This window comes from Equus przewalskii, chromosome 14 (assembly GCF_037783145.1).
Source record: "Equus przewalskii isolate Varuska chromosome 14, EquPr2, whole genome shotgun sequence".
Classification (NCBI taxonomy): domain Eukaryota; kingdom Metazoa; phylum Chordata; class Mammalia; order Perissodactyla; family Equidae; genus Equus; species Equus przewalskii.
Window position 1 is genome coordinate 51,828,616 of NC_091844.1, and position 23,593 is coordinate 51,852,208.

The 23,593-nt window shown below is 37.2% G+C and overlaps 2 protein-coding genes across 3 annotated transcripts in view; one reads left to right on the forward strand and one right to left on the reverse strand.

The window, feature by feature from the left end:
- Positions 1–4,958: 4,958 nt before the first annotated feature.
- Positions 4,959–15,110, reverse strand: CRIPT (CXXC repeat containing interactor of PDZ3 domain). The gene is made up of 5 exons (XM_070573982.1): positions 14,719–15,110; positions 12,640–12,705; positions 11,836–11,890; positions 8,040–8,143; positions 4,959–7,187 (listed from the first exon to the last, which is right to left on the reverse strand). Exons 1-5 carry the CDS (start codon positions 14,732–14,734, stop codon positions 7,123–7,125), a joined length of 306 nt encoding a protein of 101 aa, XP_070430083.1. The 5' UTR covers positions 14,735–15,110; the 3' UTR covers positions 4,959–7,122.
- The window catches only part of PIGF (phosphatidylinositol glycan anchor biosynthesis class F), a 32,467-nt gene continuing 23,820 nt past the window's right edge, over positions 14,947–23,593 (forward strand). Inside the window, exons 1-4 of one of the 2 annotated variants that reach the window (XM_070573980.1) lie at positions 14,947–15,072; positions 16,801–17,049; positions 17,812–17,903; positions 18,970–19,086. In XM_070573980.1, the coding sequence (XP_070430081.1) occupies positions 16,822–17,049; positions 17,812–17,903; positions 18,970–19,086 (437 nt within the window). In that variant the 5' untranslated portion in view covers positions 14,947–15,072; positions 16,801–16,821. Of the gene's footprint in view, positions 15,591–16,800; positions 17,050–17,811; positions 17,904–18,969; positions 19,087–23,593 lie in introns of both variants that reach the window. The other variant, XM_070573981.1, reaches the window with a different exon arrangement.

The window sequence follows — 23,593 nt, forward strand, 5'->3', positions numbered from 1 at the left end:
TGTATCCCACAAGATTTGAAAACATATTTTCATTATTATTTGATCTTAAGTATCTTCTAATTTCACTATGATTTTTTGACTCATTATTTAGAAGGGTGTTTTAAATTTCCAAATATATGGTTTTAAAATTATCTTTCTGCTGTTAATTTCTAACCTAATTGTACTGTGATTAGACACTGGTTTTTCTGATAGCAAATTTCTGAAAATTTAGACCTTATGGCTTAGTACATAATTTTTTTTCTTTGTTTGCTTAAGAAGAATGTGTATTATTCAGTTATTGGGATGGTGTTTTATATATGTCCATTAGATGAAGATTGTTAATTGCATTCTTCAAATCTTACTAAATTATCTTTTGACTGCTTGTTTCATTAATTGCTGCAAGAAGCGTGTGAAATCTTCCACTACAATAGTTTTGTCAACTTTTGCTTTACATATTTTGAAGCTATATTATTAGGAGCACATAGATTAAGAATTTTTTTAATCCTCTTAGAAACTTGAAACTTTTATCTGTATGTAATATTTTTTTATTCTCTAGTAATTCTTTTTGCCTTAAAGGCTTTTTTTTTCTATATTAACGTAGCCACACCAACTTTCTTTTAGTATTTGACTGATATACTTTTCCACCTTTTTATATAAACTCTCATTTGGCATATAGCTGGAACTTAAAAAAAAAGTGACAATATTTGTCTCCTTTAACTGGAAAATTTAGTATATTCACATTGATTGTGATTAGAGATATATTTAGATTAATTTCCTCCTTCTTTTCTCTGTATTTTTTTTCCCTTTCCTTTCTTGGCTTCTTTTGGATTAATATTTTTTCCTTCATTCTGCATACTTCTGGTTTAGAAATTATGTACTCTATTTTATTCTTTGTTATTTAAGAAATTTTAACATGTATTTTTAACTTGACCAAGTTTAAAGGTTGTCGATATCTTTTCCTTCTTGAATACTTAATCCAATCAATCAAACTATATTCTATTATTTTCTAGTATTTTAGTTCTTATTAACCTCACAAATGAGATATTATCACCTTACATAATCAATGTTTGTCTATAGACTATATACTTGCCATTTTCTGGGACTCATCGTTCTTTCTTACATTTCATGTTTTCCTTTGAGCTCATGTCTTTCTTCCTGAAGTCTGCTTTTGAAATGTTCTCTAGCAAGGATCTGTTGGTTGTAAACTTATCTGCTTGCCTAAAAATGTCTATTTCATGTCTGTTCTTACAAAACTATTACGAAAAAAATGAAATATTATCTGTTCTAAAACTTTGGATGTATGTCAGACCTTTTTCCTCTACCTTTCATGTCTCAATTTTTATTTCATATTTTTTGTCTCTGAATCTTTGCGCTGAAGTCTCTGGAAAGATTTAAATTTTTTCCCCATCTTCCCAGGGTTAAGGCCAAGATAAGAAAGTATCTCCACTGCCCTTCTCTGTGGATATGTGGGGGGATTCTAGCAAACCCACTGAAACCGTCACCTTGCAGGGCTCCATGCTTTATGCACATACCTCTCTTCTAACCTCCCCACTTTTCTCACGTCCTGGGCTTTGTCTTCCACGCATTCGATGTCTTTTACAATACAGGCTTTAGACTCTTGCAAGATTGGCAAATACTCCTTAAGACAAGCACTGGATTTGGTGCTAGTTTACCCTTTGAATTTATACTTTCCCTTTGTTTCTGGTCTCTGAGGATCATCATTACTTTCTTGCGAGTTTAACTATATCCATATTTTAAAACTACATACATATATCAGTTTTGTATACTTACATGAGATGTACATATGTAAATAAATATTTTCTAGGATTTTTATTGTAGGCTAAGTTTCTCTGGCTATCTTGTTCATAATGTTGTTGGAAACTTAAGTCCATCTATTTGATCTTTAAGTTGCTAAAATTGCAAATCTTTTAGCATGACGGAAAATTAAAAACCAAGAAAGAACACTATCGCCATCTGGTGGAGAAACCTACATCTAAATGAGACCCACGGTGACTCACCTCCTTCCCCTTGCCCCCCATATTTAGTCAACAAGTCCTGTCAAGTCTTCTTTTATCAGATCTTTCAAATTTGTCCCTTCATTTCCATTCTTCTAGTACCATCTTAGTCTACTTCCTAGGTTTTTTTTGCCAGAATCTTTGCTTTTGAACCAGCCTCTCTTTAGTCAATATTCTTTTAGTTTTTGCCTTGTTCCTATTGTCACACCTTACTTTTACAGTTTACAGTAATTTGATGGGTTGTGTATCAGGTTCTTGTTTATCAGCAAAGATTTTGGAACCAATAACAGCAGTATGACTAGAGATGAGAAAGAAGAGTTCCAATAAATGTTAGCTGAATTGAAAGAAGTATTTAGTACTATTTGCTCATTTGCAAAATTTATCTGGGAGGCAGCAGATACACAGAAGTTTCCAAGCTTTTTTATTCTGTAATAACAGACTGATGGATGACATTTATATGTGTAATTCTTCTGTGGACTAACCTAGATTTTTTTTAAAACTTAGAATTATTTTTAATTACAAAATACATGACCAATATTTAAAAAATGCAGAGTTTTGCAAATGAGTAATTATACTGATGATGTTAGGAGCCAGAGTTTTCACTGTGGAAGATCCAAATATGGAATGGGGAGAGGCAAGGAAGAACCCTGCAGGGTCGGACTGTAATTGGAGATATCAATAAACTTGTGATTTCTAAGATATATGTTTCCTACCTCTTTCTGTTAAAGGGGCCTAGAGGCAATGACAACCCAGCAGCCCTGGATCTTAGTATCTAAACACTGCTCTCCACTAAAAGAAACTAGAGATCTTTGGAGAAATGGCTGATTCAAGGGCTGGGTGGGGAAAAAAAAGAAACCCACGAGATAAACCAGAAACATCTTGTGCTAGAAAGTAAGGAATTTCTTAAAGAATGGTAATAACACGTCAAAAAGACCCAAGAGCCAGCTTGAAAGGTCTCCCACTGGCCAAATATGGGACAATTTGACATCAAAACAAGTGAGAGTAAAAGACTGAATAAAATAGGAATCCATGAGTTCACACTAAGATAAGCTGAAAAAAGAGAAAGCTTTTCCTTAAGGTAGAATGCCAATTAATAAATGTAAAAGGAATGACAGAATTGGAAAACCACCATCTGGTAACCATCAAAGTAACAATTAATTCAGTCAAGAAACATCACTGGATGCTAAAGTGACTGTGTGAAAGTTTGCTGAGAAACAGTGTATTTATAGTCTCAAAGTATCTCCCTACAAAATGCTTAATAGAAAAAAACTGAAACCACAGTGGAGAAATCTAGCAGAACCACCTAAAACAAGCGATCAAAACTAACATCTTGTAATGGGACAACCGACATCGTATGACACACTGAAAAGGACACAGCATCTCTTCTACCTGCCAAAAATGCTTAAATTCAATCTAATCATGAAGAAACACCAGAAAAACTCAGATTAGGAGATATTCTATAAAATAACCAACCTATGTGTTTCATGACCTTGACATTTTTGAAAGACAGATTTAAGAATTGTTCTAGATTAAAGGAGACTAGACACATGACAACTAAATGCAACGGGTTATTCTGGATTGGATCCTAGACCAGTCTTTTTTTTTTTTTTTAAAACAAATGGCATTACTCGAAAAATTAGTGAAATATGTGAAAGGTTAGATAATAGTATCGTACTAACGTTAATTTTCTGGTTTTGATAATTACGCTGCAGTTACTTAAGAAAATACCTTTGTTTTGCGGAAATACACACAAGTATTTGGAGTAAAGAGGCATCATATCTCTAACTAACCCTCAAATGGTCAGAAAAAAAAGCATTTATTCTATACTGGTAAGTAGATAGAGAAACCTCTTACACAGATTAGAATGACAATTAATACAGAAAGAATGATCTAGTTAGAAACTTATAATTTTGCAAACATCAAAGCATGCTAAATCAAGGAGGGGCAGGTTTGATGAGGAATAGAATATCAACATAGTCTCAAAATTTCTCCTCACAAATTATCCACTAATCACAAAAGGAAAAACAGTAACTATACAGTGGAGAAATTGGACAAGATCTGACCCAAGCAATCAAAAGAACATCATCAATGAGAGGCAAAGGGACATTCTGTAAGTCTGGATTTGACACCAGGGCACACATCACTCATAGTATCTCAGCCCACAATGTATAACCCAAATCTAACCATAAGGAAACACTGGAAAAACCTAAACTGAGGAATATTCCTTAATTTAATTGCCCTATATTCTTTAAATATATCAATACTACAAAACACAAAGAAAGGCTGAAAAACTGTTCCAGATTAAAGTGTCATGCTAATGAAACATGTGAGCCTGGACTGGATCCTGTAGCTGAAAAAAACATTACCAATGGAGCAACAAATGAAATCGAAATAGGGACTATAAATTAGATGAAAGTATTGTACCAATGTTAAATTCCTGAATCTGATAACTCTATTTAGTATGCCTGAGCTTATGAAGTACATATATAGCATTAAAGGGTAAAGTGTATGTCTGCAACGTACTTGCAAATGGGACAAGGAAAAAATATATAACACGAGACAGAAAATGGTAAAGCAAATATGAGAAACATTTAAAAAGTCAAAGTGCAGAAAAATGTACGTATTTCTTCTGCTTAAAATTCTCAAAACAAATATATACACTTAAGTGAAAGTAACTATACATTTCTAGGATACTAAAATTATCAGTATTCCTGCTCCCCCAGATAAGGGAACTTGAAGCTAAAAAGTATTATGTGGCTGGCATAGGCTTTAAAGAGTTAAGTCTCTTTTCTCAACCCTCAGTTCCATTCCACAGAAAAAGACTACTAATAGCTTTCAGATGCTTTCTATATGTATATACATATATAATTCTTACTTCATTTTGATGGGTGCATATTCAAATGAATGCACTTAAGAAGCATTTTATTGGTATTTGTTTCTAACATACATATTTTATAAACACAGTTTGAGATTTAAAAAAGTTTATTTCATCACTTATACATTTAGTTTGATAAAAGCTGTTTGGCCTTAATTCTGTCATCTTTTGTTAGTTTGTTTTTATGCCTTCTTTTAAAAAATATGTTATGTTCATGTTTGTTTTGGGATTTTCTTTCTCATCTAATAACTTCCACTCAATTTATGGCAGTCATATCATTATTTCAACAATATGAAGATTTACAATAATTATATTCTGTTCTGAGGTGTAATACTAACAAAAATCTCCCCAGGAGAACTTGAGTCTGGCCACTGGATCACTTATGGAAGGAAGCTACTTAAGGCATGAACATGAAATATAAGCCAGGGAAGTCCAGGTCCCAGTTGATATCGAAGAAATGTACTCTTCCAAAGTTGACCAACCCAACTTTTACTGGTTCTGGGCCACTCTCTGACTGGGCCCTATTATAGGTCGTCCCCTGTGTTGATTTTAATTTAAAATCCCAAACTGATTAAAGCATGAGAAGATACTTCTTGCCCTTGGAGCTATTGTTGTTTATTATATTTTGTATTATCCTTGTGATCTTTCTGGATATGAATAACAATGTAACCTAGAAAAACACTATTTAAAAAACCTTATAAATGAAACTTGAAACTTTACTTTCATACTTTTAAAACAAATAAAAATCAATATCTATACTATGTATATCATCATGTTATCTACTCTATACGTTTTATTTGTTGTTAGTGCCGTCAAGTCATTTCCGACTCCTAGTGACCCTGTGTACAGGAGACCTGAACCCTGCCTGGTCTTTTTGTGCCATCCTCTCATCTTCCTGCGCTGTATCAGACAATGCTCCCCTGCTATTCATAGGGTTTTCATGGCCAATTTTTTTGGAAGAGGCTGGCCAGGTCCTTCTTCCTAGCCTTAGTCTGGAAGCTCTGTTGAAACCTGTCCACCATGGGTGACCCTGCTGGCATGTGAAATACCAGAAGCATAGCATTTAGCATCACAGCAACATGGAGCTACCACAGTATGGCAACCAACAGACGAGTGGTGTGGTTCCCTGACTAGGAAACAACCGGGGCCGCAGCAATGAGAGCACTGAATCTTAACCCCCAGACCACCAGGGCTGGCGCACATTTTATAGTGATATGTGTTTATACATACTGCACTTGGCAATAGGGAATACTTTTTTGGTCTCCCATAGTAGGATACAGGTTTCAAAAGCCCTGAACCTCTGAAGGCAGCACAAAGCACAAGGAGAATCTTTGAAACCTCAAGCAGTCTTTCAACAGTCTATATTACATTTATATATATATTTTAAAAAAAGTCAAAATGTTTGCTTTGTTCTATTTATTTCTTTTTTTTGGCAGGGGCAAGGGAAAAGGTAAAAAAAAAAGTTTGGTTTCTGCTTCAAAGAGCTTTCCCAAAGAGTGATGATTCATTTTCATTATACATCATCGTGGAGGAACAGTTCCCCTGGCTTTCATGACAGTTTGGACTCAAAGAAATGTGTGTAATATGTGTCTTTCTGAAATCCAGTGTATTCTTTTGGGCATATATGGGGTGTCCCTTGTGTTCTTGTCCTCATATGAAAGATACTGGCAATTTGGCTTCAAGAACAAATTTAAAAAAATCATAAATACAACTTGTGTTTGATTTGGGTCTGGGCTAATAACGAAGGAACAATTCAGTAACAATGGCCTCAGATATTTAAGTACTCAGTTAAACTGCAATTAATTAAGGGACTGCTGATTCTAAGAACTGTACAACCAACAAGGGAATGAAGGAAAAATTAAAAGTCTTGATGCCAAGATCAGAGTAAAATATCAATAATCTCCCTTTTGCAATATCTATAAAGTAGAAGAAGAGAATAATAAGAATCATATGAACAATAATAAATAAAAAGTGCATACAGTACTGGGAAAACATTTTTTTTGTTAAATTTGCCACTTATTCCAATTTGATAAGATGCTTGTAAGGAAAATAACAACTTATGGCAGAAAACTAATTATATTGTTGCTGTTCAGAACTTCTTGAGAGCAAAAGAATAATACCAATTAACTTCCGTGGTTTAAAGTTAATTGTCTTAAAACATGTTATTTTGTAACCTGAACAACTATGCTATGCCTTAAAAATTCAAAACAAAAAGTAAAATCATATAGAAAGGCAAAAACTTCATTAATACATCTAGACAGATGTTTGCTTATAGTTTTTGGTATCCAAAACTTTTTTTCCACACATCGCACAGATACCTAAAACAAAGAAACAAAAAAAAAAATGTGAGCAATCAAATCGTAATACCAACTAATAATACCAATCAAACATCTAATACCAATGGTTTGATTTACTTAAAGCACTCCTGAAGCTTAAAACATAATTTAACAGCATCAGAAAAGAGAAAAAGAAAACAAATATATAAACATATTTTTGTGTGTGAGGAAGATTCACCCTGAGCTAACAACTGTTGCCAATCCTCCTCTTCTTTCGCTTGAGGAAGATTAGCTCTGAGCTAACATCTGTGCCAGTCTTCCTCCACTTTGTATGTGGGATGCCTCCACAGCATGGCTGATGAGTGGAGTAGGTCTGCACTTGGGATCCAAACCTGTGAACCCTGGACCGTTGAAACGGAGCACATGGAACTTTACCCACTTGGCCACAGGGCCGGCCTCCAAAAACATATACTTTTTTTTTTTTTTTTTGAGGAAGATTAGCCCTCAGCTAACTACTGCCAGTCCTCCTCTTTTTTTTGCTGAGGAAGCCTGGATCTGAGCTAACATCTGTGCCCATCTTCCTCTAGTTTATACGTGGGACGCCGACCACAGCATGGCTGCCAAGCAGTGCCATGTCTGCACCCGGGATCCGAACCAGCGAACCCTGGGCCGCCGAGAAGCGGAACGTGCGAACTTAACCGCTGCGCTACCAGGCCGGCCCCAAAAACATATACTTTTAACTATGAACAAATTCTAAGTTTTATTTTGCCTTACAAAAAAGAACGTTTGACTAACAGGACTTATGAAAGGCTACTCCTTTTCTATGTTATCCAAATCAGTACCAAAAGAAGTAGGTTTGAAATAAATAGAAAAATGGTATTAAAGGAAACTTACCCTTTTTGTAGGCACAGCCCTGGCAGTAATGAGAACCCGGTTGGTGCACAGAACTTTTACAAATTCTGCAAGTGGAGAACTTATTCTTTCCATATGGATCAAATCTAGAGATTTTTTTAAAGGAAGAAAAATGTATAATACGATAGAAACATTCTTAAATAATCTTTTAAGGAACAATAATAATAATAATAATTTATAATTATTTTATATATAAAAATATATAAAATATATATATTTATTATTATTAAAATATATAATCTTAAATAATAAACTTAAGCAACAAATGGGATTAATCCACGCTCTCTGTTCCCACTATCAAACTCTACAATTGATAGGCAGGGCATTCGTCTAGCTGGCTACTCTCTTAACATGCCTGCACACCTCTGCCCCTTCCACGTAAGCTGTATGTTTATAAAGAGTCAGTTGTACTTAATCCCCAACCTGTTTATATCAGTTGTATTTGGCATCTATTTGTGTGATAAATTAAATATCAAGGAAAGTGAAGAAATGTGGGTGCAAAAAGAGTGATTGATTCTATTAAAAACTAAGTGAATGCTTTAGGATGACTAGATAAGTATGAATCATTAAAATTGCTATTGAAATAGGTATGGGTAAGACAATTGTTAAAAATGGGGGGAAAATCCTAAGTGGAAACACTTGGCCCTTTGCAGCATCAGTTCTTGTTCCACTTTAAAGATACCGGAAATGTATATTCTGGTTATGATTTATGTGAGAAAATGATAACTCTTATCAGTAGGCTCATACTCAAAAGCCCTGTCTCAATGCCGAATGACCGATAAATGCATGAGCAGTTATGTGCTTTAACTCAAAATAAGGTATGAGTATCTTTCAATGATTGCCTACTTTCACTGACATTTTCAAATAGCTGATCCAATCCCTTTGGATAAAAGGGCTTCTACTACAAAACAATGCCAGCTTACAGTAACTGGAGGGCAAAATAACTTTAGCGGAAATACTTCCCCCTAAATTGGCAAGAAGTTTTTGTCATGATACTCACGTACTGAATACCAACACTATCCTACACCTGATTTCTTCTCTTGGGGTACGACAGCTCATTTTCAAAAGTTAACTTTTCTAAACCCAAAAGAATGTCACTTTACTCCCCACAAAAGAAGACAGACACTACTCTTCCTTTTAATAAGCTAATTTGTTTGGACCTGTATGTCTGGAGATTACTTTTTCTTAAAACCATATTTTATTCTAAGATGCACATCTTAATATCTCTGAACTCTTACAATTAATTGGCAGAGCTTTTTCTTTCTTAAAGTAATAATGCATCTTATAAATTTTGGTCTCTTAGATTCAACGCAATACAGTAGTACATTTTCCAAAGTGAGATATTTAGACTACTCAAAAGTAATAGCTACTTATTAATGATACCTGAATAAGTTTGAGAGCATAAAGGAACTGGAAGTATCTAAAACTGTACAATCTGTAAAAATAACTACTTAGTCAATAATAACTGAATGGTCTTAGAAGACATCAATAAATCAGTCAACAATACACAGTGTGATGCTGCACTGAAGATTAAGTCTACTGTGCTGTTTTATGTAACTATTTAACAAGCACCTTTATGTGCCAGGCACTGTATGTAGTAAAAGCTTTATCATTATTATTACTATTTCCAATCCTTGGGGTGATGTCATGAAACAGGTATTTATTTATTCAGCAAATACATACTGAGTGCCCACTCTGTGCTGGTTACTGTTCTAAATACCAAAGGTGAACGGGACAGACAGAGCCTCTGCTCTCATCAAGCTGACATTCTAGCCTGAGGAAACTGAGAATAAGAGGAAACAAGTACGCTTTTCAGATAGTAGTATGTGTTGTAGCGAAACTTTAAACAGGATACTGTGGCAGACATGAGGGGAAGGAAGAAAGACATTAGTTTAGATGCTGGTTAGGGACCCTCGCTGAGCAGGTGACATTTCAGTTGAGATCCAAGTAAGAAGAAGGAGCCAGCTACGTAAGCTCTGAGGGATGAGCTCCAGGAGGAGGGAGCAGCAAGCACAGACCTCTTCCAGTGGGAGTGGGTTTGGCATATCTGATGCAGGAGTTGGTATAATAGGAAGTCAGAGAGGTGGGAGGGGCCAGATCACAGAGGACCCTGTAAGAACATGCTAAGGGGCTTAGATTTTATACTATGTAAAAAAGAAAACCAGCGGAGGCTTTTGAGTAAAGAAGTTACATGTCATTTAAAAGACCACTCTGCTTACTATGAGATTGAACTACAAGGAACTAAAGAGGAAGCAAGGAGAGACAAAGTTATGACAGTATCCAAGTAAGAAATAACAGTGGTTTGGAATAGGTAATAGCGGCGAGATGGACAGAAGCAGGTGGATTCAGGTTATATTTTGGTGTTAGAGCCAAAGAACTTGCCGATGGAACGGGAACTGAGGGAGAGGGAGGAAGCAGTGAGGGATTCTAGCTTTTGGGCTCACACAACTGGACTGGACAGTGGAGCAATGATGAGAAGACTGTGATTAGACGACTGCAAGAAAAGGAGGCTGCCTGTTCAACATCAGATCGGAAAAGTCAGGTAGGTAGCTGCACATACGTTCGGAGCTCAGAGAAGTCAGGACTGGAGATATACATTTGGGAGTCATTAACATACTGTTTGAATTTAAAGCCAGTGGACTAAAGTCACTGGAGGAGAGATTATAAATGTATAAAGAGCAAAAAAAATGTCTAGGATTGAGTCCAGAGGCACTTGATTGAGAAGCAACCACCAGTGAGAAAGGAGAGTGTGGTGTCCTAGAGCCAAGAGAATAAAAGGGTGTAAAAAGAGTCGTGTTAAAAGGTTAAGTAAGGTAAGAATAGAGAAGTGGCCATCAGTTTTAAAGGTCGCACGTGATCTTGACAAGAGCAGTTTCAGGGTGTGGTGGGGATAAAGGCCTGACAGGAGTGGCTGAAGGAAAGAATGGGACTTAAGGACAGTAAGAATGTATGTAGATAAGGCTTTTGAAAACTTTTGCTGTGAAGGGAAGCAAGGAAATGGGGTGGCAGCTGGAAGGGTCCATGGAATCTTTACAACAGGATATAATAAAGCATAGTGTCAAAAATTATTTTTAAGGTGGGAAACATTTTTTTTGTTATTTTTTTTTGCTGAGGAAGATTAGTCCTGAGCTAAGATCTGTTGCCAATCTTCATCTTTTTTTGCTTGAGGAAGATTAGCCCTGGGCTAACATCTGCGCCAGTCTTCCTCCACTTTATATGTGGGTCACTGGCACAAGACAGCCGATGAGTGGTATAGGTCCACGCCTGGGATCCGAACCCATGAACCCAGGCCGCAGAAGTGGAGCTCGTCAAATTCAACCACTATGCCACAGGGCCGGCCCCAGGAAACATTTTTACTCCCATTCTCACATGAAAAAGTAAAGTTCAGAAAAGCTAAGAAACGGGCTTAACTTGCTTAAGGTCACAGAGCTAGACAGTGACTGAGTCTAGATTCAAATTTAGGTCTGATTCCAGAGCTTATGATCTTTCCACATTTCTCTCTGCCTCTGATTTATAGGATAATTAAGAACTAGAAAAATATAAGTCATGTTTTCTGGTGAAATTATAAAAAGAATAACACTAATATCCTCATATATTAATACAGTAAAGAGGAACAGGGTGAAACCAGCAGGTTATGACAGATACCCTGGTTTTGCTAACTAGGAACTACCTAATTCGGTTTCATCACAGTAGAATGATGCATGGCAAATTCACGCCAGTACGCTTAATATTAAAGAGTGGAAATTTATGACTGCTCTATAGATGCTCCTTTACCTACCTTGCTTTTTTTGAGGTCAAAGCTTTATTTTCGTTCAGCTTTCTTCCACCACTTTCTATATCAAAATACAATGTATTTTAGTAGGCTATTTCCACACATTTCACACATAATATATGCATATAACATTTATCAATTAGTTAAAAATGTAATTTTTTGACCTCCTACCAATAGACCAGCCTATATCAAAATTATCAAAGATCCTATTTAGCAGCCAGGTTCTTAAAACATTACTTAAGAAGAAAAGAATTATTTATTAGGAAAACAATAAAAAAATTGGATAAAATGCAATCATGTTATTTCCCAGACTCAAAGTAGGACTTTAGGAATGGATCTACATTTAATCTATCTAATGAAAATCTGGAGGCCACTACTTTGGTGCCATACACCTTGAAAAAGTATTTTTTTTCCTTCCCTTTGAAAACATCTTCACTGTATTTAATGATTATGAAGGTGAAAACATTTAAACAATTTCTTCAAGAATATAAAAATCAGGTGAGAAGAGGGGGAATTAAATACCAACTCCAATTAAGCTGAATCAAATTAATTACTATGATATACTCATTGCTTGAAAATCATTTAATTACTTTGCTGTCTCCCATCTACCAAATTAGGAACCCCAACATGTAACTGAGAGAACTAAACAGAAGATACTAAATTGTTGGGGGAATCCAGTATTCTTTAATGCTTAATAGATGAAATAGTTTGTACATATAACAACGTTTCATTTTACAAATAACATAAAAGCTAAAACATTTTCCCAAGAAGTATTTGATTCAATTTCTGTGTTCCAAAAGGAAAAAATACCTGTGGTATTCCTTGCACCATCTTTCCAGGTATCTGGAGTGATAACAGTACCAAGTTTCTTTTCACCTGTTACAATAAGACAGTAAAAGCAAAGGGAATTAGTATTTACTGTCTAATAAATACACTACATTGTGCTTAAAATTCACAATGGTAGCAGCAATCACATTACAGTAGGAGCCTGTTAACGCTGGGGTCAGGGCCAGTGAACCGAGACTTAAGATTAACTGTGGGCAATGGATGACTGACTCAGGAAAATTTGTAGGATAACAGTATGGTTTATAATAGGCTTCCATGTACATGCATACTTTAAACAAATCTGATAAATCTATTCATTCCATAAATATTTACTAAGCATCTATGATCTATAAACCATTGTGCAAAGTACAGAGAAAAGTAAAGTGATAAATCAGACAAAGCTCTAGACTTCAAGGAGTTTACAGTACACTGATATCTCTAACAGTAGTCCTGAGGAGGGACGTGAACAAGATGAAACTGCACACAAACCTTCTGTATATCCACTTTTTTACAGACTCTGGTAAGAGTCTACAGCTTTCATCAGATTCTCAAAGGGCTCAGAGAACCAAAAAACGTTAAGAACCGTTCAACTAAAACATAAGCTAGAAAATAAACAGTATAATTGAGAGCTGAAATAAACTGAGAGCTAAAGAGCTAGGAGAAATTCCAGGGAGGAAGAAATAACCTTGGCTAGGGAAATCTAGGAAAGCTTTGTGGAAAAGGCAAAAGAGAGGGTTTGTGGCAAGGGGACTGTGAAGAAAGAGGAGGAAAGAGGATGAAGACAAACTAGATAAAGGACACAGGCTGGGGAAAGGCATGGGAAGCTCAGGGTACACACGGGCATGCAAGATAGTTTGGTTTGGCTGAAGTGCGAAGAGGGTAAGGGTTAGCGACAATCAAGTTGGAAAGATAAATTGAGGCCTTATTGTGGAGGGTCATCCTGAATGCCAGTCTCCAAATACAGAAACCCCAAATTATTCCCTGCACACTGAGAATTTATTAAAGTAATTCAACCACGGTCATTTTTTTACCTAATATAAGAACTGTTATTCAAACTCATGGGTGTCTGTGTTCAAAGTTTTATCTAGTAGGGGGATAGAAACAAAATGGATCATGTTAATTAGACAGTAATTGGATCATGTTAATTAGACAGTAATCAGCATAAGAGTTCTTGAAACCTTGTCACAGAAGAGCCAGATATGTCTAGTCTGAGGAAAAAGAGACATGGGGACGTGACAGCTATTTTTAAACATATAAACGGTTTGTGAGATCAAAAAAATCATCAGATATTTTTCTAGAAATCTCAAGGGTTGGCGCTAGAATCACTGAATGGCAATCATAGGGAAGAAAGACTTTTCTAAAAGATAGTTAAGTCTACACAGACTCCCTTGAAGGTGGTGACTCTCCTGCCCTCACCTCCATAAGGTTGGTATTCATGCAAAAGGCATTTAAGCAAATGGATGGAATATTGACTTAGAGCTGTTCGATAAAGTACAAGATGACCAGTTAAACTCAAATTTCAGATTGAAAAATGATTTTTTTTTTTTAAGTAATGAATATCCTAAAAGTCCTCTGGGACAAAGTACTTTCGGTAGTAAGGAGCGGCAAACAGCCAAGTCTCAAATACTGCATGGGACATCCTTACACTAAAAGTTATTCGTTGTTTACCTGAAATCCAAATTTAACTGGGCGCCCGGTATCTTTGTCTGCTAAACCTGGCTACTCTAGATGCTGTAGAAGTGACGGTTCAGACCCATTCCCACCTAAGGGTCTGTGAGGCAAGGGAGCCAGTCAGAAGCTGTTTGGGATGAGATCCGGGGTTGGGGGAAAGCAAGGGAAATAGACAAAGAGGTACAAACTGAGACCAACCTGAATGCAAAACATACACGACTATATGGTCGTTGGGGAGGGGTAAGGATGGTCAAAGGGCAGAGTAGGAAGACAGACAGGCTAGAATCAGAGCACTGAGGCCGCAGGCAAAACAAACAACGGGCAAAGTTCCCGGAGAACTCTAGTTAGGTTCGTCTAGCCTCCTTCTCCCGCAGAAGCAGCCTATTAACTCACATTTTTCGCACACCATCCTTCCGCGACGCTTCCCTTAGCCACAGAAGGAGCAGCAGCTAGAAAACATCAAGAGGACAGCCAGAGAAGGAACCCCCTTCCGGGTTACGAGAACCCACTTCCGGTCCCTCCGCCCTCCGCCCCGCCTATCCTACACCTGGAAAGCCGCGGGAGGAATAAACAGGAGCGGGAAGGCGGGGCTGCTTCCTTTGCCCGCCCCTCCACTTCTGCGATTGGCTGTGCGGCCTTGGGTCTCCGCCCCACAGGGCTGCGCCTGCGCGAGTCTCAGGGCGGAGAGTCGCACCTAATGGTGGGAGGTAGTATCCCCCGTTTCCCTTCCGCGGGCGGGAGAGTTAGGTAAGCTCGGGCGAACGCTCCCTGCTCGCGAGCCTCCCGGGGGTACGAGCAATCCCTGCCAACTGCCCTAGTAGCCGCGAGCCTCTGTGCCCTGGCCCGCCGGCGCCCCCGGCCGCCACTCTTCCGGCGTGTCCCAGCGGCTGCCCTGATGGACCGGCTCTCTTTGGGATCGGACTTTCTGTGTCTGTCCCTCCGTTTCTGCTGGGCTCCATGCCTGTGCTCTTTGATTATGCCTCTCAGCTCGTCCCCTGCTGTCCCCACGCCCGCAGGCTGAGGCTGGGGTAGAGAGTCTCGAGCGGCCCAGTTTGGGGTGGGGCTGCAGGTCCAGGTCCCGCCATTCCCGCGACGGCTCCTCTGGGAGCCGCTCAGAAGGGCCTCCTCTCCCGCGGAATGCCTGTGGACCCGGGCCGGGTCAGACCGCGGATGCCGAGGCCGGGGCCGTCTCGCCGGGCGTCCTCGCGGGCTCGCCAGGGCCTGACCTGCTGGTTGCTCAGGATTCAACAGACATTTAAGTTTGGGTACGCTCACTCTGCTAAGTCCAGATCCGCTGATGTCAATTGGGATTCTGAGGATGGCCCAGAAAAATGTCCAGAGGGGTGTCTGTTGAGACGATGTACTCTGGATCCCCCTCCCCACCCCTCAGTCAGCCAAGGATAGGACCTGTGAAGAACTTTGCCTTTCTCCCTTGCCATTCATTCTCTTCTCCACCCTTTGTGTTTATCTTTACGTCAAAGAGACTGGGTTTTGAAATGGCTTTGGCACTCGGGAGCTTGGAACGTTTTACTTGTTTCCTAACCTGTTAGCCTCTTAGCCTGTTTCCTTATCAGTAAAATATTTGCGTTTGAAGATTGTGGTGTGAATTAAACGAGAGCTGTTAGGATAAGGTCTGGGCTTGCCCTTTGGCGTTAGTGGGCGCCCCCTCTCTGTGTGTGTAAAATATATGCTTTTTTTTTTTCTGGAGTATTCACCAGAATGTGAACTATAACTTTAATAAGGTCCTTAACACTACTCAGTACTATGTATGAGCTCTCTGTTTGGTAATTTATAATTAAATATATATAGAAAATATGTGTTTTGTCTATAGAGAGAAAGTTTTCTTCATTCTTCCATTCGTGCTTTACTTTTGATTGGAATATAGCACTTGTAACAGACATTGCCATTTTGGTATTTTTCTGGCACTGGGAAGCCTTAGTTTAGCATAATGTTCTTTGAACTCTGTTGATTACACCACCCATCATTTGAGTATTCAAGTGTGCACTTGGTGTCGCTTGACATTTGCTAGATGTGAACTACTGTGATGTTGGACAGGGGTCCACAATGGTAAGAGATGCCAACAGTTTAGCCATTCATGGGGTTTTTAGAATGCAGAGGTTATATTTCCAGCTGGGGGAGATCATTAATCCAGGCAGTTTGTTTTCACCTCTGTGATTTTGGCCACAAAAAGGAAATTGAATTCCTTAATTGGTCGTAGCACATGACCCTGTTGCAGAAATGAGTCACAGGTATTTAAGAAATTAGTAAGTTTGTGTTTTTTAGGCTCCAAGAGCTATTTGTACCATATTAGTCTACATGCACATTTACACATATGCATCTTATTCTGAAACTAATACATTATTGCCCATAGAAAATTGACTTTGGTTCATGGCTTGTTTTTAGACGTTAGAGCATTTAGGATAATGGAAAAAGTCATTATTGCGTATCCTCTTTTCTTAATTTGTTTTTCATTAGATAGCCACTCAAGAAAACACCATGAAAGATACTGATATCAAGAGACTACTGTATACCCATTCTTTATGCATATTTTCAATTATCCTAAGCATCTTCATTCCATCATTCTTCTTGGAGAACTTCTCAATATTGGAAACACACTTGACATGGTTGTGCATCTGTTCTGTTTTTGTAACTGCCGTCAATCTAGTATTATATTTAGTAGTGAAACCAAATGCGTCCTCTAAAAGAAGTTCATTGTCATTCAAGGTAAGGCTTATTTCTTGATAATTGATTTTTAGATGGAGGTAGTGTTTCTTTTAATGGAAGAATATTAGTCAAGTAGTCGTTGGGTTATTTACAGTGAGTAAAGAGAACCTGTTTGTTTGTTTTTTTCTCCCAATCAATAGCCTTATATTTGCTGGAAGGCTGCCCACCACGTTCAATAGATCCTTGCCATGCATTAATTCTGGAATTAGGACGTCTTAAGTGGATGTTATAGTGTTGTGAACCCATATAGTCAAATTTTATATCTAACATACTACGACTTGGGGAATTATTTAGTAGTATACTTTTTTTGGTGCAGTTTTCCTAGAAATTTTGTCCTAAAATGAAAAAAATTATTGTAGTCATTATTTTCTGCAAATATTTCATGTATCACCACATAATAAGGACTGTGTTTGTGTGTTTTGTATCCTAGCACTCTGTTACTGGTAAATATTTTATAAATACTGATTAACAACGTAGCTCAATACATACCACACAACAGGGATGCTTTTTGACTCCAGTGTTGCTTGGGTGGGTGGATTATGGGAGTGATGCTTGCCTTGTAGGCCTTTTTACAGGGCTGTGTTGAGGGCTGTGTGTCTGACTGTGCACAGGACATGTGATCTGACTTCAGGATACCCAAATCCAGAGAACATGGGACTGTGTCACACATTGTGGGAATAAGTTGTGTTTGTAGGTAAAATGGAAGCATTTGCTGTTCTTTAGGCATTCTCTTGAGTCTTTAAATATTCATTTCTTTTTTAGGTAACCAGATTTGTGAAATGCTGTGTCTATTTTCTTATGTCTTGTTTCACCTTTCATGTAATTTTTGTTCTATATGGAGCACCACTAATAGAGTAAGTCTGAAATTTTTATCTTAAGGCAATTATATTTTAAAACACTCGTTTACTAAATGTGCTAATTCTGTGGGTGATTAGACAAAAAACCATGGTGTGTTTAATTAATGGGTCAAGTAAGGATACTGACACATTACCCTTCCTTAGCAGTGTTATTTTTTTAAAAAACAGTGGAATAATTAATCCATTAAATGCTCCTATTACCTAGCCTTCTGTTACCCAATCACATGCGGGGAGGAGGTAGATGAGCAACTGTACTATACCAGTAAATGTGAGGCCTTGGAACCTCTAAGGGAACTTATGTAGTGATATGTATTTAATTATAAGTAACATATCAGTTCTTAGTAAATATGATTCTGAAGTGCTTGAAAAGAGTTTGTTTTCTTAAGAAAAGTCTGTAGGCTCCTATATTTAATTACTCAATAAGCTAATATCTATAGTTTAAAGGTAAAATACAGTTTTATATGTATATATTTGTACATAGTTATATATATATATATATATATATAACACACTAATGTAACGGTTGTTCTTTTCTAGAGAGGGCAGGACAAGACCTTTGTAATGGGAAATGGTAGTTTCTGTTTAATTCATTTTAGAGTAGAATGAATCACTGGAGCAGTGGTCTTCCAAGTGTGGTTCTAAGACCAGCAGCATCAGCATTTTATCAAAATGCAAATTCTTCAGGCCTCACTCAGAAACTCTTGGGGTGGGACCCCACAATCTTCAGTTTATTCAGCTCTCCAAGTGATTCTGATATAAGCTAAAGTTGAACCACTGGTGTGTAAAGAAAGTTCCAGAGACTATTGTAGAAGAAGGTTAATTATCTAGAAATGGGGTTTCTTGCAATGGACAGTCTCAGTGTGCATCATAGGGTATTTAGCACTTCTGAAATCTATCATTAAAGCCAGATATTCGCTAGGTGGTTTTTTATAGCTTGCATTTCAGTAGTAAGATTATTTGTAGTCATCATTGTGGTAGGACTCAGGTTGCCTTTCAAAGTGAAGTATAAGAAAATATTTTTACATTTTTACTTTTTAAAAAATTAATAAGTTTTTTTTCCTAGGTTGGTGTTGGAAACATTTTTATTTGCAGTTACTTTGTCTACTTTTACTACTGTACCTTGTTTGTGTTTGTTGGGACCAAACATCAAAGCGTGGCTAAGAGTTTTCAGTAGAAATGGGTAAGTTTTAATTTTATATTCTAGTGATGTTTGAAATTTTAAAAACTTAATGAGGTATTTTTCTGTTCACACAGCTTGCTCATTGTTCCATGCGTGTTTCTCAGCCCTGTGTGGTTCTCGGAGGTGCCTTAAGTCCTCATTGCAATTGGGGTTTGGGGACAGGGACAATGGTGGTGTGTATCTGAGGGGGATTTAAGCGAGCAGGACTACAGGCACCTCCCTCTAGCAAGATCAGCTCTGCCTTTTGTTTGAAAAAAGGTTTCTGCTACCAAAAGAAAGCTTTGAAAACTACTCCTCGGGGTAATTTGTCACTGTGATAAAATTGCTCCCATACATCTTATAATGTAGAATTAGGGTCCACAATCTAAAAATGTTTAGTGTGACAACTATAATTTCTTGTTTAGCCTCTTTTGTGGTTAAAACAGCTGAATGCAGGCTTTACAGGATTTTATTTCCTTAGCAGTCATACGTATTTTCAGCTCAGCTAAGTTAAAATTTTAGCTTCTTGAAAGCTGTTGAAATGATTTGTGTCAGCAAACGTTGAGTCGTAACTAAGAAAACTAGAAGGTTATTTAGTGCTCATGATTTAGTACTATTTATCACCCAGCAGCAAAAACTTCTTGAGCATTACTCTATGCTCCGTGTTGTGCAAGATCTGTGTGGATTCTGAAGTGTTAGCCATGATTCTCTCCCTGAGGATTTTGCATGTTCAAGGGACAGGAATGAAATGAGTAAACAATATGAGACTAAAATTGTGTAAATCAAACAATAGGTGCTGTAGAACTCAGAAGGGTAGGAGACCACTGAAGCAATGGTGCTGGAGGGGGCATAATTTACAAAGGACTTGGATCAGGAGTATGAGATCTGTGAGACTAAGGGGAAAGGGAAAGACACCTTGTGCTGGGGGATGAATGAAAGCATAGAAGCTGAAATGAATGTGGTATTTTTGTTTGATCTGGAAGGGAACAGCCACAGTAGAGCAGAGGATGCATGCTGGGAGCTAGGCTCCATAAATTACTTTTTCTTTTTGAAAAGAGTACTGTTGGTTCCCCTTCAGAACCACCTTTGGATATTCATAAAGTCTCTAGAAAACAAAAGTATGATAATCATTGAAAGCTTTTTCCCACATTGTTACCGTGGTGTCCAAAATGGAATTATTTCTTTCAGCATTTTAGTTTGAAGAGTTTAAACAGTGAAAACTAGTTGATTTATCCAGCTTTGAATTCAGTTTCTGATAATAGCATTAATGGTATATTTGGGGGAGACACTGTCGTCTGATTCTACAGTTCTACTATTATATGGCATATTCATTCCTAAAAATCTCTGGAATATGCAAAATTGGGCAATAAAAACCATAGAGCCTATGGGAAAGATGGGATTGGGGCATAACACTCAAAAACTTCATCATTAGCACATAGAAAAGATAGGAACTCAATAAAAATGGTAGGACAGTTTTTATACATGTTAAATGGTTAAGGAATATATAAATATTGTAATACACATGGCACTTTTCCTTGGAAAAAACCTGAAATTTGCTTTTGGAAGCAGATGTGGGAAGGGTTACCTGTTGTGAGTTATTATGAAGTGGTAAAGGAGGGGTGTCTGAAATCTGATGGAAAGGTAAGGCCAAATGTGGAGGCTGTGGTTCATACACATGAGGGCAACTACGGCAGCTGGGAGATGGGTTTTTTAAATAGCATTGAGATATAATTCAAATACCGTACACTTCACATGTTTAAAGTGTACAATTCAGTGGTTTTTAGTATATTCACAGATATGTGCAACAATCACTACAGTCAGTGTTAGAACATTTTCATCACCTCAAAAAGGTATGGCCTCCTTCTCCTCCTTCCCCCAGCCCTAAGCAACTGCTAATCTACTCACTGTCTCTGTAGATTTGCCTGTTGTGGACGTTTCGTAAAAATGGAATCAGATAATAGGTGATCTTTTGTGATTGATTTCTTTCTCTTGGCATAATGTTTCCAAGGTTCATCCATGTTATGTGTATCGGTACTTCATTCCTTTTTATGGCTGAATAACATTTCATTATATGGTTGTATACCACATTTTGTTTATCCGTTTCTCAATTGATGGACTTCTGGGTGGTTTTCACTTTCTGCTGTTATGAATAAACTGCTATAAACATTTGTGTGCAGGTTTTTGTGTGGATATATGTTTTCATTTCTCTTGGTTATATGCCTAGGAGTGGAATTGCTGGGTTGTAATAACTCCATGTTTAATCTTTTGAGGAACTGCCAGACTATTTTCTAAAGTGGTTGTACCATTTTACATTCCCTCAGTAGTGTATGAGGGCTCCAGTTCCCCCACATCCTGGCCAACAGTTGTTATCTGAGTTTTTATCCTAGTGGGTGTGAAGTGTTATCTCATTGTGTTTTTTATTTGTGTTTTCCTGCCAACAAATGATGTCAAGCATCTTTTCATGTGCCTTTTGGCCATTGCATATCTTCCTTGGAGGAATATCTCTTCAGATTCTTGGTTCGTTTTTTAATTGGGTTGTCTTTTTATTATTAAGTTGTAAGAGTTCTTTATATGTACTTGACAGAAGTCCCTTACCAGATACATCATTTGCAAATATCTTTTCCTTCTTTGTGGGTTGTCCTTTCACTTTCTTGATAGTGCCCTTTGAAGCACAAAAGATTTTAATTTTGATAAAATCCAATTTATCTATTTTTTTGTTGTTGTTGCTTCTGCTTTTAGGGTCATGTCTAAGAATCAATTGCCAAATTCAAGGTCATGAAGATTTATTCCTATGTTTTCCTCGAAGAGTTTTATAATTTTAGCACTTACATTTGGGTCTTTATCTGTTTTGTGTTAGCTTTTGTCTATAGTGTGAGGTAAGGGTCCAACTTCACTGGATAGCATGTGGCTATCCAGTTGTCCCAGCACCGTTTGCTGAAAAGGTAATTTTTTTCCTTTGAGTGATCTTGGCACCCTTGTTGAAAATCAGTTGATCTTAAAGACGTGATTTTATTTTTGGACTCTCAATTCTTGTGCCGTTGACGTATATGTCCATCCTTATGCCAGTACCACACTGTCTTGATTAGCTGGTAGATGTTTAAGGGGTGTGCATGTTTTGTGCATTCCTTGCCTGGTAGGTGCAACTGGATGTATTTTTTGTGTGTTCACTTAATGTTTCTCACAGAAGAAATCATTCATATTGTTCCCTAAAATACAAATCAAATTGGAACAAATTTGAATATTCAAAACAAGCCTTATAGCAGAACTGTGTATATAAATTCCTAATATTTTAAAATTAAAAATAATAAAACTTTAAAACTTAAGGGAAACAGAGAAACTATTCCTAGTTTCTCTTAGTAACTTACATGAATTTAATATGTATGCATTTTTCTGGGCCTATGTTAACCCTGTTTCTAATTTAAGCCTGAACTATATCTGACAGTAATGCCTGTTAATTTCTGCTGGGTAAAAAAGAAAAATTTCATTTATTATAAAATTTGCCTTCTGAATCTTCTGAGATATGCAGAATAAATCTGTTGTCATCTTTTTTTCATACCTATCAGCATGTTATCCCTTCTCAGAAGGATCTATAACAAAAGTGAAACTAAAAATTATAGGAAGAAGAATACCAAATTCCAGCTAGCAGGCTGACGAAGATCCATTAGTTTGATAATACGTAGTGTAAAGGGTTTGGGTATCTAAGTGCTAATGGGAATGCAAACTGGTTGAAACTCTATGAAGGGCAGTTTGCTAGTTATAAAAATTACAAATAGTCATCTTTGATCCAATGATCCTGCTTCTGGGATTTTATCTAAAAGATATACTTGCACACCTATAAAATGTTGAATACATAAGATTACTTGTTGAAGCATTGAAAATAGGCTAAATGTCGTTTAATAAAGGATGGATTAAGTTAACTTAATCCGCACTATAGTATACTATGCAGCTGTTTAAAAAAAAAACCAACTCTTTGTTTACTGATACGTTATTAAATGGAAGAAAGAAAAGTGAAGAAATGTGTATAGATGCAACCGTTTCTGTAAAAAGTTGGCCGGGGAGACTAGATATACCTGTATATCTTTGGAAAGATACATAAGAAACTGATAAAATATTGGTTGTCTCTGGAGAGGGGATCTGAGAAGCTAGGAGACAAGGTAAGGAGACTTTCCACTGACTACCCTTTGGTGTCTTTTGAAATGCAGACCGAATTAATGTACTACCTAGTCAAAATGAAAATTATAATGAGTTGGATTTGGCCAATACTTAACTTACTTTCTGGCTTTTGAAAGTAAGGCCTGTGTTAAGAAGCTGTTAGATTTCTTTGGTCCTACCTAAAGTTCAGTAGACTGCAAAAATTATTCTAAAATTTCCAGCATACAACCAGAGAACAGTTCAGTTCCTAGAGGACTATGGCTAAAAATAGTCAATTTGTAATACAAAACATTTTATTTATACACACAGAGCACGGCATGAAATAGTAATAATGCAATAATATTTTAATAACTTTTAAAGCATTTTCCTATATGTT

What these genes read in the sequence shown, in the direction of transcription:
- CRIPT (XM_070573982.1), bottom strand. An exon ending in TTGACCTCAAAAAAAGCAAG is followed by an intron (nt 8,144 to 11,835) that starts GTAGGTAAAGGA and finishes AAAAATCTCTAG; the next exon opens with ATTTGATCCATATGGAAAGA. An exon ending in GGGCTGTGCCTACAAAAAGG is followed by an intron (nt 7,188 to 8,039) that starts GTAAGTTTCCTT and finishes TCTTTGTTTTAG; the next exon opens with GTATCTGTGCGATGTGTGGA.